Source organism: Rhinoderma darwinii, unplaced genomic scaffold (genome assembly GCF_050947455.1).
Source record: "Rhinoderma darwinii isolate aRhiDar2 unplaced genomic scaffold, aRhiDar2.hap1 Scaffold_437, whole genome shotgun sequence".
Taxonomy (NCBI): Eukaryota; Metazoa; Chordata; class Amphibia; order Anura; family Rhinodermatidae; genus Rhinoderma; species Rhinoderma darwinii.
Window position 1 is genome coordinate 57685 of NW_027463855.1, and position 16501 is coordinate 74185.

Genomic DNA, 16501 nt, shown 5'->3' on the forward strand with positions numbered 1-16501 from the left:
TTGCTGTATCCCCTCATTGACACCTCCCGTCATCCAGGGGAGAACATTCGAAGACCCATAAAAGATTTTTTCTAAATCCCTTCCAAGCCCCCACCTTGACCTCTGCTTCTGGTGAGGAAGTGGCGTCCCCCAGTATATTGTGGTTCTTATAGTGTCTGCAGGGATATAGGACTGGCATGGAAGCCATTGTTAATGGACATGGGCCGCGGACTAGACAGGAGCCTTGTGGGTGAAGAGGCGGCAGCGCCACCCGTGTCCTAATTCTTGAAGGGGCGTCTTATAATGAAACAGCAGTGGGGGGTGGGCCGTGGTACAGAATTCAGGCTGGTGTGGCCGTGGAGCTACAAGTTACCTGTCTCTGGGATTAGAGAACCTGCTTCACCTCTGTGTGGGGATGATGTGACCGTCTGCAGACCATCGATGACCCATGGAGCAAAGTAAGTGGAAAATCAGAGTAAATGACACGGCTTTTATTTGCGGTTAAATTAATACATTCTACATTACATGGAAGAGAGGCCTCTGTGGCCCAACATGGGACTCCGCTCAAGAAGGTTAAATGTTGTCAAGGCAATATCCCTGCGGATAATGGCCGCTCTACTGGGGGAAGAGGCAGAAAGATTGGGGCTCCGGCCGTCCCCCGAGTGACGAGCTCATCATGTGCGTGTGTCATGTCCATCACTATGGAAGGTTTCATGTCCCTGGCCATACATCGCTGTGAGCCTCTATAGCTGCGTGTCCTCTTCTCCGGGACCTAAACCACCCCAAGAAGAGCTTGAAATGTTTCTACCTCGATGGCTGAGCCGGCTCAAAGTTCTGCGGCCAAACTGGGAGGCCCTGGCGAGACTGATGTTTATACAGCGGGTGTCCCGTGTGATGCCAACGTCCGAGAAAAAGCCTGGAGCTCCCCGGCAAGGAGGCAAAGCTTCTGCACCTTCCAAGTCATGGAGGACACCCAAGATCTGCTGCCTGGAGCACGGGTCCCACCAGCCACGAACATCCAGCAGAGAAGACAAATGTCGCTTCCTGAGAGAAGAGCATGGAATCAGTGACTATAATGGAAGGAGCAGATCCAGAGAAGCAATAGAGCAGTCCTCATAAGTTATCCATCCACTACTTTCATTTTACGACCCCTTAGTGTCTGGTGTGAAGAAGCTCTCAGAACAGCCGGACGGACCAATCACTGACCTGAAATCTGGGAAGTCCGACACCAGCATCCCGACTTCCATCTGGATAGATGCGGTGTCCTCCAGGACAAGGATCTCCGTAAGACGGGGGATGACCTGATCCAGGCTAATTTGGGGGGATTCCTTAAGAAAGAAGACGTGGTGGAATATCAGGCACAGTCACCTCCCATAATGGGGAGCTCTGGGGCCGCCGGTTCAGGGTCACGTCGAAGCTACAAATATCATCACTTACCAACCTGCTGAAGATCTGCCCCAGCTGCTTGGACTCTTCTCGCAGCTTGGAGGCCACTTTCCTCCTGGTTTTTGAAGTGGTGCAGGACATTTTGCCTTGTATGAGAGGGCGCACCATCTCCAGCAGAATCCTGCGATGAAGCTCAGATATGGCAGCCTGGTGAGAAGTACAGAACACCATCAATCCCTCACAGCCAGGACCGGATTATAGGGAAGGCACAAGGGGCACCCGCACCAGGGCCGCCCTGCACGAACATTAATCCGGCCCTGGTCACTCCTCCGCGGAGTCCTAGAAGTGACGTTGTAGGAAGATGTGAATGTCAGCGGCCCCCGAGGACAGTTACCTGATAAGGTCCGTGGCTTAGTTTACGCAGGGCAGCCGCTCGTTCCCCCAGGACTGACACAATCCCATCACAGGCATCTGAATTGTTCAGCCATCGTCGGCCCAGGAGCTTCTTGGAAAATGGCTGTAAATGTATTTTACATTATGAAAAGAATTAAAAAGAAAAACCTTCAACTAGAGAAAACAAGATACAACGACAGAGGGGAAGAGCGGCCGAGACCCCGGACATCAGCGCAAAAATCAAAGCAATGAGCCCATTGGCCTTTACATAGTGGTGAGGATCTGTCAGCAGGTTATTAATTCCCTTCTCCGGACTAATCTAATGGACGCTGCGACGCTGATCTCTGCAGGGCGACTGGTTTTAAAAAAAACTTTTATTGTTTGCAAAGTTCTAAGCATTTTTCTAAATATGTAAATGTGGCTCTAAAAGCTGAATAGGAGGAGACTTTCTTTTCACTCTGGGTGGAGTCATGTTTTCTGTATGACGCTGTCCAATCAGCATACAGCTTCTCCCCTGTCCAATCCTCATACAGCTTCTCCCCTGCACAATCAGCATACAGCTTCTCCCCTGTCCAGTCATCATACAGCTTCTCCCCTGTCCAGTCATCATACAGCTTCTCCCCTGTCCAATCAGCATACAGCTTCTCCCCTGTTCAGTCATCATACAGCTTCTCCCCTGTCCAATCATCATACAGCTTCTCCCCTGTCCAATCAACATACAGCCTCTCCCCTGTCCAATCCTCATACAGCTTCTCCCCTGCACAATCAGCATACAGCTTCTCCCCTGTCCAATCCTCATACAGCTTCTCCCCTGCACAATCAGCATACAGCTTCTCCCCTGTCCAGTCATCATACAGCTTCTCCCCTGTCCAGTCATCATACAGCTTCTCCCCTGTCCAGTCATCATACAGCTTCTCCCCTGTTCAGTCATCATACAGCTTCTCCCCTGTCCAATCCTCATACAGCTTCTCTCCTGTCCAATCAGCATACAGCTTCTCCCCTGTCCAATCAACATACAGCCTCTCCCCTGTCCAATCAGCATACAGCTTCTCCCCTGTCCAATCAGCATACAGCCTCTCCCCTGTCCAATCAGCATACAGCCTCTCCCCTGTCCAATCAGCATACATCTTTCCTGTCCAATCAGCATACAGCTTCTCCCCTGTCCAATCAGCATACATCTTCTCCCCTGTCCAATCAGCATACATCTTCCCTGTCCAATCAGCATACAGCCTCTCCCCTGTCCAATCAGCATACATCTTCCCTGTCCAATCAGCATACAGCTTCTCCCCTGTCCAATCAACATACATCTTCTCCCCTGTCCAATCAGCATACATCTTCTCCCCTGTCCAATCAGCATACATCTTCTCCCCCTTCCCTGCCCAGTAACACAGCGTGATCTTATATTATACACCTTCCATTCCTGACTGTATTAAACTGGTGATATCTCCGGTTGTGTCACAGCTAGAACTGCGACTCTCCTCCATCATATGACACCAGATCCGCTGTTCTAGGTGATCCACAGCCGGAGATCTGGCTGTATGAAGTGATCCCCCTTCCCTCCGGCCTCAGTCTCTCACACTGTGTGACGCAGCTTCATGCTGATAGGTCAGAGGCTGTGAGGAGGCTCCACCTCCATAGAATCGCTGCTGTCACCTCCCACTTGTCTAGTAGAGCTTCATTTACATATTTAGAAGAAAGTCCATAATTTAGGCGCAGTCACACGGATTATTTTCAGATTATTTAGGAGTTCGGGCATTACTAAACTAGTGACAGATCCTCTATAACTAAGAACTCGTTCACAGTCACTGCTCATCACCTGCCCAATACCATCCTACCTGTAAAGCATGGCGGTGGTGGCAGCATCATGCTGTGGGGGTGTTATTCAGCGGCTGGGACAGGGAGACTGGTCAGGGTTGAGGGAAAAATGAATGGAGCAAAGTACAGAGATATTCTTTTTGAAAACCTGATCCGGAGTTCTCTGTACCTCAGACTGGGCCAAAGGTTTACCCTCCAAAAAAACAATGACCTTATGCACACAGCGGTGGGACAACACAGGAGAGTTGGGGGGCAAAAATGGAGAGGCGGGGGGTCAACACAGGAGAGGCGGGGAGACAACACAGGAGAGACGGGGGGACAACACAGAAGAGACGGGGGAGACAACACAGGAGAGACGGGGGGACAACACAGGAGAGATGGGGGGAGACAACACAGGAGAGACGGGGGAGACAACGCAAGAGAGACAGGGGGGACAACACAGGAGAGGCGGGGGGTACAACACAGGAGAGGCGGGGGGACAACACAGGAGAGGCGGGGGGACAACACAGGAGAGGCGGGGGAGACCACACAGGAGAGACGGGGGGGACAACACAGGAGAGACAGGGGGGAGACAACACAGGAGAGGTGGGGGGACAACACAGGAGTGACGGGGGGGACAACACAGGAGTGACAGGGGGGGACAACAGGAGTGACATGGGGAGACAAGACAGGAGAGGCGGGGGGGACAACACAGAAGAGACGGGGGACAACAGGAGAGACGGGGAGACAATACAGGAGAGGTGGGGGGGATGACAACACAGAAGAGACGGGGGAGACAACACAGGAGAGACGGGGGAGACAACACAGGAGAGACGGGGGACAACAACACAGGAGAGACGGGGGACAACAACACAGGAGAGACGGGGGACAACAACACAGGAGAGACGGGGACACAGGAGAGACGGGGGGGACAACAGGAGAGACGGGGGGACAACAGGAGAGGTGGGGGAGGGACAACACAGGAGAGGCGGGGGGACAACACAGGAGAGACAGGGGGGACAACAGGAGAGACGGGGAGACAACACAGGAGAGACGGGGGGACAACACAGGAGAGGCGGGTGGGACAACACAGGAGAGGCGGGTAGGACAACACAGGAGAGATGGGGAGACAACACAGGAGAGACAGGGGGAGACAACACAGGAGAGGCGGGGGAGACAACACAGGAGAGGCGGGGGAGACAACACAGGAGAGATGGGGGAGACAACACAGGAGAGATGGGGGACAACAGGAGAGACGGGGAGACAACACAGGGGAGACGGGGGGACAACACAGAAGAGACGGGGGACAACACAGAAGAGACAGGGGGAGACAACACAGGAGAGGCGGGTGGGACAACACAGGAGAGACGGGGAGACAGCACAGAAGAGATGGGGGAGACAACACAGGAGAGGCGGGTGGGACAACACAGAAGAGACGGGGGGACAACAGGAGAGACGGGGGAGTCAACACAGAAGAGACGGGGAGACAACACAGGAGAGACGGGGGAGTCAACACAGGAGAGGCGGGAGAGACAACACAGGAGAGATGGGGGAGACAACACAGGAGAGGCGGGGGGACAACACAGGAGAGATAGGGGGGACAACAGGAGAGACGGGGAGACAACACAGGAGAGACGGGGGAGACAACACAGAAGAGACAGGGGGAGACAACACAGGAGAGGCGGGTGGGACAGCACAGGAGAGACGGGGAGACAACACAGGAGAGGCGGGGGAGACAACACAGGAGAGATGGGGGAGACAACACAGGAGAGGTGGGGGGACAACACAGGAGAGACAGGGGGGACAACAGGAGAGACAGGGGGAGACAACACAGGAGAGACAGGGGGGGGCATCACAGTGGAGACAGGGGGGACAACACAGAAGAGACGGGGAGACAACACAGGAGAGGCGGGTGCGACAACACAGGAGAGACAGGGGGAGACAGCACAGAAGAGACGGGGGAGACAACACAGGAGAGGCGGGTGGGACAACACAGAAGAGACAGGGGGGGACAACAGGAGAGACGGGGGAGTCAACACAGAAGAGACGGGGAGACAACACAGGAGAGGTGGGGCAGAGGAGGGACTACAGCACTAGAGCACAACAAGCAGAGGAGGGACTGCAGCGCTAGAGCACAACAAGCAGAGGAGGGACTGCAGCGCTAGAGCACAACAAGCAGAGGAGGGACTGCAGCGAGCCACGACATTAAAGGGAATGTGTCGCGAATTAAACCTTTTTTTTTTAAGTAAGTTACTTATTTCTATTAGATTTTTTACGTTTTTTGCTGGGTTTTTTTCTTCCACATGGTGGAAAGTATTAAAAATTAAATAATAATTTGACATGTTTTCCTATGTTGGCCACGAGAGGGAGCACTTCCCAGAATTACAACAAGGTGAATAAGGCAAAGCAGCCTGATTTACAGCTGCTGTAAATGTGGGAGGGAATCTCACCCCCTCTCCTACAAGCCAGGAAAAGGTGTCTTCAAATTGCTAAGCATTGTCCGGCTGTCATTTTGGGAGTGATTGTACAAATGGCAGCTGGCAGAAGTTATAGGACACACCAAAAGGCTAAGGCTTTGTTCACACGCTTACTAAAAAAGGGAAAACAGCTCCTGATTTTCAGCCATTTTTTTATCAAACTTGCGTTTTTTTACGACCGTTTTTGGAGAGTCAATGAAAAACTGCTCCAAAAACGTCCCAAAAGGTGACATGCACTTCTTTTTGGCAGGCATCTTTTTACGTGCCATTTTGGAAAACGGCCGCGTAAAAAAAAACGCCCAGTCGGAACAGAACGCCGTATTTCACATTGAAACCAATGGGCCGATGTTTGGAGGCATTGTGCTTCCAATTTTTTCAGCCGTTTTTTGGGACGTTTACAGCCCGAAAAATGTCTGAAAACACTGTGTGTTAACATAGCCTTAGAATGATGAAAGTGAAGTGAATGACTTTTCAGTTGACAGGTTCACATGGTGTGTATTTGACACTTTTTTTTTGCGTATTTTACGTGCCAAAAACTGCATAAAAAACACTTGATTACGCTTTTCATTTACATAATTGGTAAAGTGCACTGTTCGTACATACAACGCTCTTTTTTACACACACGTGTAAAAAACGGGTTGTGTTAATAAAGAAAAGTTGAGTCTTTTCCTTTCCACACACACACAGCACTGCTACCCACAGACACACACACACACACACACACACACACACACACTCACCCCTGATACACAGACACACACTCTTACACACACTTAGCCCTCCTACACAGACACACACTCAGCTCTGCTACACATAGACACACACACTCAGGTCTGCTACACACAGACACACACGCATCTCTGCTATACAGACACACACACACGCACACACACACATCACTGCTGCACACAGACACACACACACACACTCAGCTCTGCTACACAGACACACACACTCAGCTCTGCTATACACAGATACACACACTTAGCTCTGCTACACACAGACACACACACAGCACTACTACACACAGACACACACGCAGCACTGCTACACACAGACACACACGGGGCAGGGGTCACAAGAGGGGGGTCTGTGAGAGAGAGAGGGACAGACGGAGACACACACACCTTTACTTGCAGTGCAGCCGGTCTTCATAATGGCGCCTGCTCTCGCCCTACAGACCGGCTTCTCTGCTTTGTGGCTCTGGACTGCGGCTGCGCAGTACAGAGCCTGATGGCAGAGGCAATGAACGGCTCCCCTTCATTATGTCCTATGCCCTGTGCTGCTGTATTCCATCTGTGTGTGTGTCGTTAAGAGGCACATACACAGATGAAATAAAACGTGGCAGCCCCCAGTACAGTAAGAAAGTGGTAATAAAAAAACTTTGTGTGTGAAAGATTAAATAAAGACCATATAATATTTTATTAAATAAAAACACATAAATTAATTAAAAAAACAAAACATGACACTGTCCCTTTAAGAGCCTGGAAAACCGACAGATGCAACAACTGGCGGAGTCTGATACAGCGGGCGGCATTATTTCTGTTCAGATGTGGAGTAAAGCAGAAAGGAAGGAAAAGCGCTGAACATGTTAAAAAAAACAAAACATTTAAAGGCAGTAAAAGTTAATAGGTAAAAGAGCTGGGGGTCAGAATAGTGATATAGTGGGGGAGGGGCTAGTGGTTGGGGTCAGGGTACCGCTGCCAGTTCATTGTCGCCCACATTTTGTAATGATGGGGGTAGGGAAACGGACAAGTGAGCCCTAATCTACCCGCCACTCTGTCCCTGCCTACTTGCAACGACCCGCCCTAGGCGACGGGGTACAACTGGGCGGCGGTCCCTACGCTCAGTAAGTGCACGAGACAGACAAGGGTACACAAAACTAAGGGAAATGGGGCAGTTGCCCACGGCAACACCGTGAGCAACAAGAGTGGTGAACGAGCTGAGTCAAACCGGGAGTATACGAGGTACCAAACGCAGAGCAGGAGAGTAGTCAGTAAGCCAGGGTCAGTATGGAGCAGGATCAAATAGTTAGAAGCTGTAGCTGGGCCAGGAAACCACACGAGAAGAATCACAAGCAAAGGAGGAACAGGAAAGGCAGGTATAAATAGACAGAGGGCGGGAGCTAGCTCCGTCTGGCCAGGCTGCGATAGGCTCTCCCACTCCTAAGCCTGCCAGCCTGAGTGGTGGAAGCTGGAGTCAGTCTCAGAGACATAGACTCAGGTGCAGACTGATTACCTATGGGCGTATACACAGAAGTTGTGCCTGGCAGATCCTTTACACATTTGCCACAAAAGGTTTTGAGAAGGGTCAGAGAGGGAAAGTTTGTGGTGGCCGGTGTTTGGTCTAGGGAAGTGGAGACCGCGGAGGGAAGGGGCTCAGCCGGGCGCATAACAGAGGAGTAAATCAGGGTCTTCTGGTCTACGCCGGAGTGTCGGGGGATGGTAAACCCGAGCAATGTGTGAACTTGTAAAATACCTGGATCGGGTGGAGGACACACATGATTCCAATAGTGGAACGGGCTGGTTCGAGTACGACGGGGTCCTCAGGATAAAGATGGGGGGGTAAAATGTTTCAAGATTTATGGGCAAGGAGAAGGTAAGTATGGGAGAGGGGGCAGAGGGGCCTAATATGGGGAGCAGGGGTAGGATGGTCCTATAATGAGGGGACTGCGACCAGGCTTGGGGCGGGTCATTATTCCCAGGAAGAACTTTCAAGGACGTCCAGGACCGTTTATTTTTCGTGAATTTGCTGAAGTTTCAGGGGAACATAAACAGATTAAGTAGCTGCGGAGCATCAGATAGAGAGAGAGCGGAAGTTCTGACAGGGGGGTCAGGTTTTTAAGTGATCGGTGAAGGGGGGGGAGTGCAAGGAGGAAATCTGAAGTCAGCAGAACTAGTTGCAAGCAATATTGGTAAAGAATATATAAATGGTAAAGGGGATGAGGTTGGGAAGGGAAGGGCCATTTGACAAACCCCCCGTTAAAGGCAAGTTGTTGCCCCGCTAGGGGGTGTTTCCAAGAAGGAGGAGGGAAGTACAAGAGAATCTAACATTTGGTAATTGATGTGATACAGAAGGAATCGTTCCCTTATAGCGGACGGCGGTGTTGCGGGGGAGGAGCACTATTGGCTGAAGTAGACAGTGACTTGGATTGCCGTTGTACTCGGAGGGTTTTAAATATACTGGTTGTTGGCTTAGGGACAATGTCCTCCAGTGGGGGCGCCGTGTTGTGTGTTTAATTTGAAGGTTCGGTACCTGCTTCCATTAGTGTTTATGGTATTACCTGGTCAGGGTCCGCATGCGTTGGGGGCATTGGATACTCGCAGAATGTTTTGTGCTTACAGGACTCAAGAGGGAAGCAGTGAAAGAAGCCGGGAGATGGCCATCTATAGAGCGCCTGCGGGTCATGAAGGACCTGGACTTGTGGGGTAACGGTATCTTCAGCAGAAAGTGTCAGACAATGGTGGAATGGTCAGGTAGCCACGAAGGTGGGTCAGGATTATCAACAGCTACCTTGGGGGTCAGCCGGGGGCAGATGAGCACGGCTGGATGAAGAAGTGGGCTTGGTGGTGCAGCACAAGCACTCGGGCTGGAAGGGACGTTCACAGAGGATGGTCTGCTCATCGTCCGATGGTTGAAGGATTGGTAAGTGGTGGGGGCAAAGTAGGGGATCCCTACTTTTTGTGGCAGGATTGCGGCACTTCACACGCAGAGTCGGTAGCTCTGGGCCACGGCGAGATAACCACATGCTACACGGCGGGGTTTCTCATCTGTGGGGGGGTCACAAGCTAGATGGCTGGTCCCCAGTTCGGACAGACTTGGGCAACTACAAAGGTTGGTCATGGTAGCCAACAGTTGCTTGGGGGGAGCAAGTGGAGGTGCCGCAATCGGTCGGGTTCACTCAACTGAGCTGTATAATGTGTTGTAAATAAAGACGGGCTAGTGCCATGATGTTGTTGTGTGGTTATTTGTGTTAGAGGCGTGGGGGTCTCCTTATATAACTCAGCTGCTTAACAATCCACGTTATCACTGGGGGATGAGGTCTCAGAGGGGACCATGAGAAGGAACTTGTGTTATTTCATCGTCCTGATCCTCTCAAAAGGATTCCTGTGTGGAAATGGCGGCTCAGTCTGGGGGGAGCCTTACGTTCTATTCACATTATATTTGGGCTCTACGATAGTAAAGTCCAGAAATATAGACCTAAATACTCTACACACCCTACACACTCTACACACCCTACACATTCTACATACCCTACACACTCTACACACCCTACACACTCTACATACCCTACACACTCTACAAACCCTACATACCCTACACACTCTACACACCCTACATACCCTACACACTCTACATACCCTACACACTGTAATGTAGATAACAGTGGTCCTAGTATTAAAGAGGCTGCCACCACATTATAAGTGCCCTAGCTCCTACATAATGTGATCAGCGCTGTAATGTAGATAACAGTGGTCCTAGTAATAAAGAGGCTGTCACTAGATTATAAGTGTCCTGTCTCCTACATAATGTAATCAGTGCTGTAATCTAGATAACAGTGGTCCTAGTAATAAAGAGGCTGTCACTAGATTATAAGTGCCCTCTTTCCTACATAATGTGATCGGCGCTGTAATGTAGATGACAGCAGTGTTTTTTATTTAGAAAAACGATCATTTTTGACGAAGTTATGACCTATTTTAGATTTATGCTAATGACTTTCTTATTAGACAACTGGGCGTGTTTTACTTCGCAGCGTCATAAACTTCTCTCCATTCATTTACACAGCACATAGTGATCTTGCTAGATCACTATATGCAGTCACTTACTCACATATTAACGTTACTGAAGTGTCCTGACAGTGAATAGACATCACTACCAGCCAGGACGCGGTCTATTCACAATCCCGAAACTTCTGTAACGTTTGTGTGAGATTTACAGCACAGCAAGCGTAATCTCACGAGATTACGCTGTAAATGGTCATTTAAAACGAGATTACACTTGCTGTGTAAATGAATGGAAAGAAGTGTATGACGCTGATTGGTCACTGATTGGTCAGCGTCATACACTTCTCTTTACAACACCCACTTGGTCAAAAGTAAAATCACACCCAGTTGTCCATTAAGAAAGTAATTAGCATAAAGCTAAAATAGGTCATAACTATTCTAAACAAAAAACACTGGTGTTACTTACATTACAGCGCCGATCACATTATGTAGCAGATAGGACACTTATAATCTGGTGATTTCCTCTTTATTACTAGGACCACTGTTATCTACATTACAGTGCTGATCACATTATGTAGGAGACAGGACACTTATAATCTGGTGACAGCCTCTTTATTACTAGGACCACTGTTATCTACGTTACAGCGCTGATCACATTATGTAGGAGACAGGGCACTTATAATCTGGTGACAGCCTCTTTATTACTAGGACCACTGTTATCTACATTACAGCACTGGTCACATTATGTAGGAGATAGGCCACTTATAATGTGGTGATTTCCTCTTTATTACTAGGACCACTGTTATCTACATTACAGTGCTGATCACATTATGTAGGAGATAGGCCACTTATAATGTGGTGACAGCCTCTTTATTACTAGCACCACTGTTATCTACAATACAGCACCGATCACATTATGTAGGACGCAGGACACTTATAACCTGGGGACAGCCTCTTTATTACTAGGACCACTGTTATCTGCATTACAACGCTGATCACATTATGTAGGAGATAGTACACTTAAAATTTGTTGGCACTCTTTATTACTAGGACCACTGTTATCTACAATACAGCGCCGATCATATTATGTAAGAGGTAGGACACTTATAATGTGGTGACAGCCTCTGTATTACTAGGACCACTGTTATCTACATTACAGTACTGATCACATTATGTAGGAGACAGGGCACTTATACTCTGGTGACAGCCTCTTTATTACTAGGACCACTGTTATCTACATTACAGCACCGATCACATTATGTAGGAGACAGGACACTTTTAATCTGGTGACAGCCTCTTTATTACTAGGACCGCTGTTATCTACATTACAGAACTGATCACATTATGTAATAGACAGGACACTTATAATCTGGGGACAGCCTCTTTAATGACTGCACAGAGCTGTACCTGTATATCATGCAGAATCAGCTCAGAAATCGCATGCGTGGCAAGAGCAGTGATCCGGTCCAGAGATCCCTCAGCCTGACCCCGAAGATCCATTCCACCTCCTTTGGCGAGTTGCGTCATGCGACTGGCAAATTCCCTAAGAATGAGGTTTATAAAGTTAAATTTAAAGCTTGTCTAAACGCTGCAGGATTTCATTTACAATAATCGTTAATTATATAGCGCCAACATATTCCACAGCACATCAGACATTACATAGTGACAAGAGTGAGGATGCTGATCACAAGAGCTTACAATCTATGAGGAGAAGAGGAGTGAGGACGCTGATCACAGGAGCTTACAATCTATGAGGAGAGGAGTGAGGACGCTGATCACAAGAGCTTACAATCTATGAGGAGAGGAGGAGTGAGGACGCTGATCACAAGAGCTTACAATCTATGAGGAGAGGAGGAGTGAGGACGCTGATCACAAGAGCTTACAATCTATGAGGAGAAGAGGAGTGAGGACGCTGATCACAAGAGCTTACAATCTATGAGGAGAAGAGGAGTGAGGACGCTGATCACAAGAGCTTACAATCTATGAGGAGAGGAGTGAGGACACTGATCACAAGAGCTTACAATCTATGAGGAGAGGAGTGAGGACACTGATCACAAGAGCTTACAATCTATGAGGAGAAGAGGAGTGAGGACGCTGATCACAAGAGCTTACAATCTATGAGGAGAAGAGGAGTGGGGACGCTGATCACAAGAGCTTACAATCTATGAGGAGGAGAGGAGTGAGGACGCTGATCACAAGAGCTTACAATCTATGAGGAGAAGAGGAGTGGGGACGCTGATCACAAGAGCTTACAATCTATGAGGAGAGGAGTGAGGACGCTGATCACAAGAGCTTGCAATCTATGAGGAGAAGAGGAGTGAGGACGCTGATCACAAGAGCTTACAATCTATGAGGAGAAGAGGAGTGAGGACGCTGATCACAAGAGTTTACAATCTATGAGGAGAGGAGTGAGGACACTGATCACAAGAGCTTACAATCTATGAGGAGGAGAGGAGTGAGGACACTGATCACAAGAGCTTACAATCTATGAGGAGAGTGAGGACGCTGATCACAAGAGCTTACAATCTATGAGGAGAGGAGGAGCGAGGACGCTGATCACAAGAGCTTACAATCTATGAGGAGAAGAGGAGTGAGGACGCTGATCACAAGAGCTTACAATCTATGAGGAGAGGAGGAGTGAGGACGCTGATCACAAGAGCTTACAATCTATGAGGAGAGGAGTGAGGACACTGATCACAAGAGCTTACAATCTATGAGGAGAGGAGGAGTGAGGACGCTGATCACAAGAGCTTACAATCTATGAGGAGAAGAGGAGTGGGAACGCTGATCACAAGAGCTTACAATCTATGAGGAGAGGAGTGAGGACACTGATCACAAGAGCTTACAATCTATGAGAGGAGGAGTGAGGACGCTGATCACAAGAGCTTACAATCTATGAGGAGAGGAGGAGTGAGGACGCTGATCACAAGAGCTTACAATCTATGAGGAGAGAGGAGTGAGGACGCTGATCACAAGAGCTTACAATCTATGAGGATGACATGTTCTGTGGAGTGACGCTTCTCTCTATGACGTGTTCTGTGGAGTGACGCTTCTCTATGTGACGTGTTCTGTGGAGTGACGCTTCTCTATGACGTGTTCTGTGGAGTGACGCTTCTCTATGTGACGTGTTCTGTGGAGTGACGCTTCTCTATGTGACGTGTTCTGTGGAGTGACGCTTCTCTATATGACGTGTTCTGTGGAGTGACGCTTCTCTATGACGTGTTCTGTGGAGTGACGCTTCTCTATATGACGTGTTCTGTGGAGTGACGCTTCTCTATGTGACATGTTCTGTGGAGTGACGCTTCTCTATGTGACGTGTTCTGTGGAGTGACGCTTCTCTATGTGACGTGTTCTGTGGAGTGATGCTTCTCTATATGACGTGTTCTGTGGGGTGACGCTTCTCTATGTGATGTGTTCTGTGGAGTGACGCTTCTCTATATGACGTGTTCTGTGGAGTGACGCTTCTTTATAGGACGTGTTCTGTGGAGTGACGCTTCTCTATGGCGTGTTCTGTGGGGTGACGCTTCTCTATGTGACGTGTTCTGTGGAGTGACGCTTCTCTATAGGACGTGTTCTGTGGAGTGACGCTTCTCTATGTGACGTGTTCTGTGGAGTGACGCTTCTCTATATGACGTGTTCTGTGGAGTGACGCTTCTCTATATGACGTGTTCTGTGGAGTGGCGCTTCTCTATGTGACGTGTTCTATGGAGTGACGCTTCTCTATGTGACGTGTTATATTTAGTGACGCTTCTCTATGTGACGTGTTCTATGGAGTGACGCTTCTCTATATGACGTGTTCTGTGGAGTGCTGTGTTATTGCTCCTCCTGTCATTAGGTGGCGCTGTGATGTACATAATCTATGTTGCCTAGGATCTTCTCTTTCCAGTAGTGTAGCTTGCGGGTCACTTACCGGAAAGGGGGGCAGCAGTTGACGATCATGATGATGCGGTAGATGAAGGCCTCTGTCTCCTCCAAGCAAAATCCTTCTACGGATTTAAGGAAGCTGGGGAGACAAAAGAGACATAGTGAGGCAGAGCAGCCATGTTATGTTATCGAGATTGAAGAATCACCGGAACCGAGGAGACGCTGTCCGCAGACTGAGCCCCTTCTAGATTATTCCCCGGATTGAGCCCCTTCTAGATTATTCCCCGGATTAAGCCCCTTCTAGATTATTCCCCGGACTGAGCCCCTTCTAGATTATTCTCCAGACTGAGCCCCTTCTAGATTATTCTCCAGACTGAGCCCCTTCCAGATTATTCCCCGGATTGAGCCCCTTCTAGATTATTCCCCGGATTGAGCCCCTTCTAGAGGATTCTCCAGACGGTGCCCCTTCTAGATTATTCCCCAGACTGAGCCCCTTCTAGAGGATTCTCCAGACGGTGCCCCTTTTAGATTATTCCCCGGATTGAGCCCCTTCTAAATTATTCTCCAGACTGAGCCCCTTCTAGATTATTCCCCAGATTGAGCCCCTTCTAGATTATTCCCCGGACTGAGCCCCTTCTAGATTATGCCCCGTACTGAACCCCTTCTAGATTATTCCCCGGACTGAGCCCCTTCTAGATTATTCCCCGGACTGAGCCCCTTCTAGATTATTCCCGGGATTGAGCCCCTTCTAGATAATTCTCAAGACTGAGCCCCTTCTAGATTATTCCCCGGATTGAGACCCTTCTAGATAATTCTCCAGACTCTGCCCCTTCTAGATTATTCCCCAGACTGAGCCCCTTCTAGATTATTCCCCGGACTGAGCCCCTTCTAGATTATTCCCCGGATTGAGCCCCTTCTAGATTATTCCCCAGCTTGAGCCCCTTCTAGATTATTCCCCGGATTGAGCCCCTTCTAGATTATTCCCCGGATTGAGCCCCTTCAATATTATTCCCCGGATTGAGCCCCTTCTAGATTATTCCTCAGACTGAGTCCCTTCTAGATTATTCCCCAGACTGAGCCCCTTCTAGATTATTCCCCAGATTGAGCCCCTTCTAGATTATTCTCCAGACTGAGCCCCTTCTAGATTATTCCCCGGATTGAGCCCCTTCTAGATTATTCCCCGGATTGAGCCCCTTCTAGATTATTCTCCAGACTGAGCCCCTTCTAGATTATTCTCCAGATTGAGCCCCTTCTAGATTATTCCCCAGATTGAGCCCCTTCTAGATTATTCCCCAGATTGAGCCCCTTCTGGATTATTCCCCAGACTGAGCCCCTTCTAGATTATTCCCCGGATTTAGCCCCTTCTAGATTATTCTCCAGACTGAGCCCCTTCTAGATTATTCTCCAGACTGAGCCCCTTCTAGATTATTCCCCAGACTGAGCCCCTTCTAGATTATTCTCCAGACTGAGCCCCTTCTAGATTATTCCCCAGATTGAGCCCCTTCTAGATTATTCCCCAGATTGAGCCCCTTCTAGATTATTCTCCAGACTGAGCCCCTTCTAAATTATTCCCCGGATTGAGCCCCTTCTAGATTATTCCCCAGACTGAGCCCCTTCTAGATTATTCCCCAGATTGAGCCCCTTCTAGATTATTCTCCAGACTGAGCCCCTTCTAGATTATTCCCCGGATTGAGCACCTTCTAGATTATTCCCCGGATTGAGCCCCTTCTAGATTATTCTCCAGACTGAGCCCCTTCTAGATTATTCTCCAGATTGAGCCCCTTCTAGATTATTCCCCAGATTGAGCCCCTTCTAGATTATTCCCCAGATTGAGCCCCTTCTGGATTATTCCCCAGACTGAGCCCCTTCTAGATTATTCCCCGG

At 49.1% G+C, this 16501-nt stretch overlaps 1 protein-coding gene across 1 annotated transcript in view; it reads right to left on the reverse strand.

The window, feature by feature from the left end:
- Nucleotides 1–455: 455 nt before the first annotated feature.
- The window catches only part of EXOC3L2 (exocyst complex component 3 like 2), an 89735-nt gene continuing 73689 nt past the window's right edge, over nt 456–16501 (reverse strand). Inside the window, exons 7-12 of the mRNA XM_075848624.1 lie at nt 14664–14756; nt 12161–12296; nt 1760–1882; nt 1417–1572; nt 1186–1307; nt 456–1023 (exon numbers count right to left, since the gene is read on the reverse strand). Of these exons, the coding sequence (XP_075704739.1) occupies nt 723–1023; nt 1186–1307; nt 1417–1572; nt 1760–1882; nt 12161–12296; nt 14664–14756 (931 nt within the window). The 3' untranslated portion in view covers nt 456–722. The remainder of the gene's footprint in view (nt 1024–1185; nt 1308–1416; nt 1573–1759; nt 1883–12160; nt 12297–14663; nt 14757–16501) is intronic.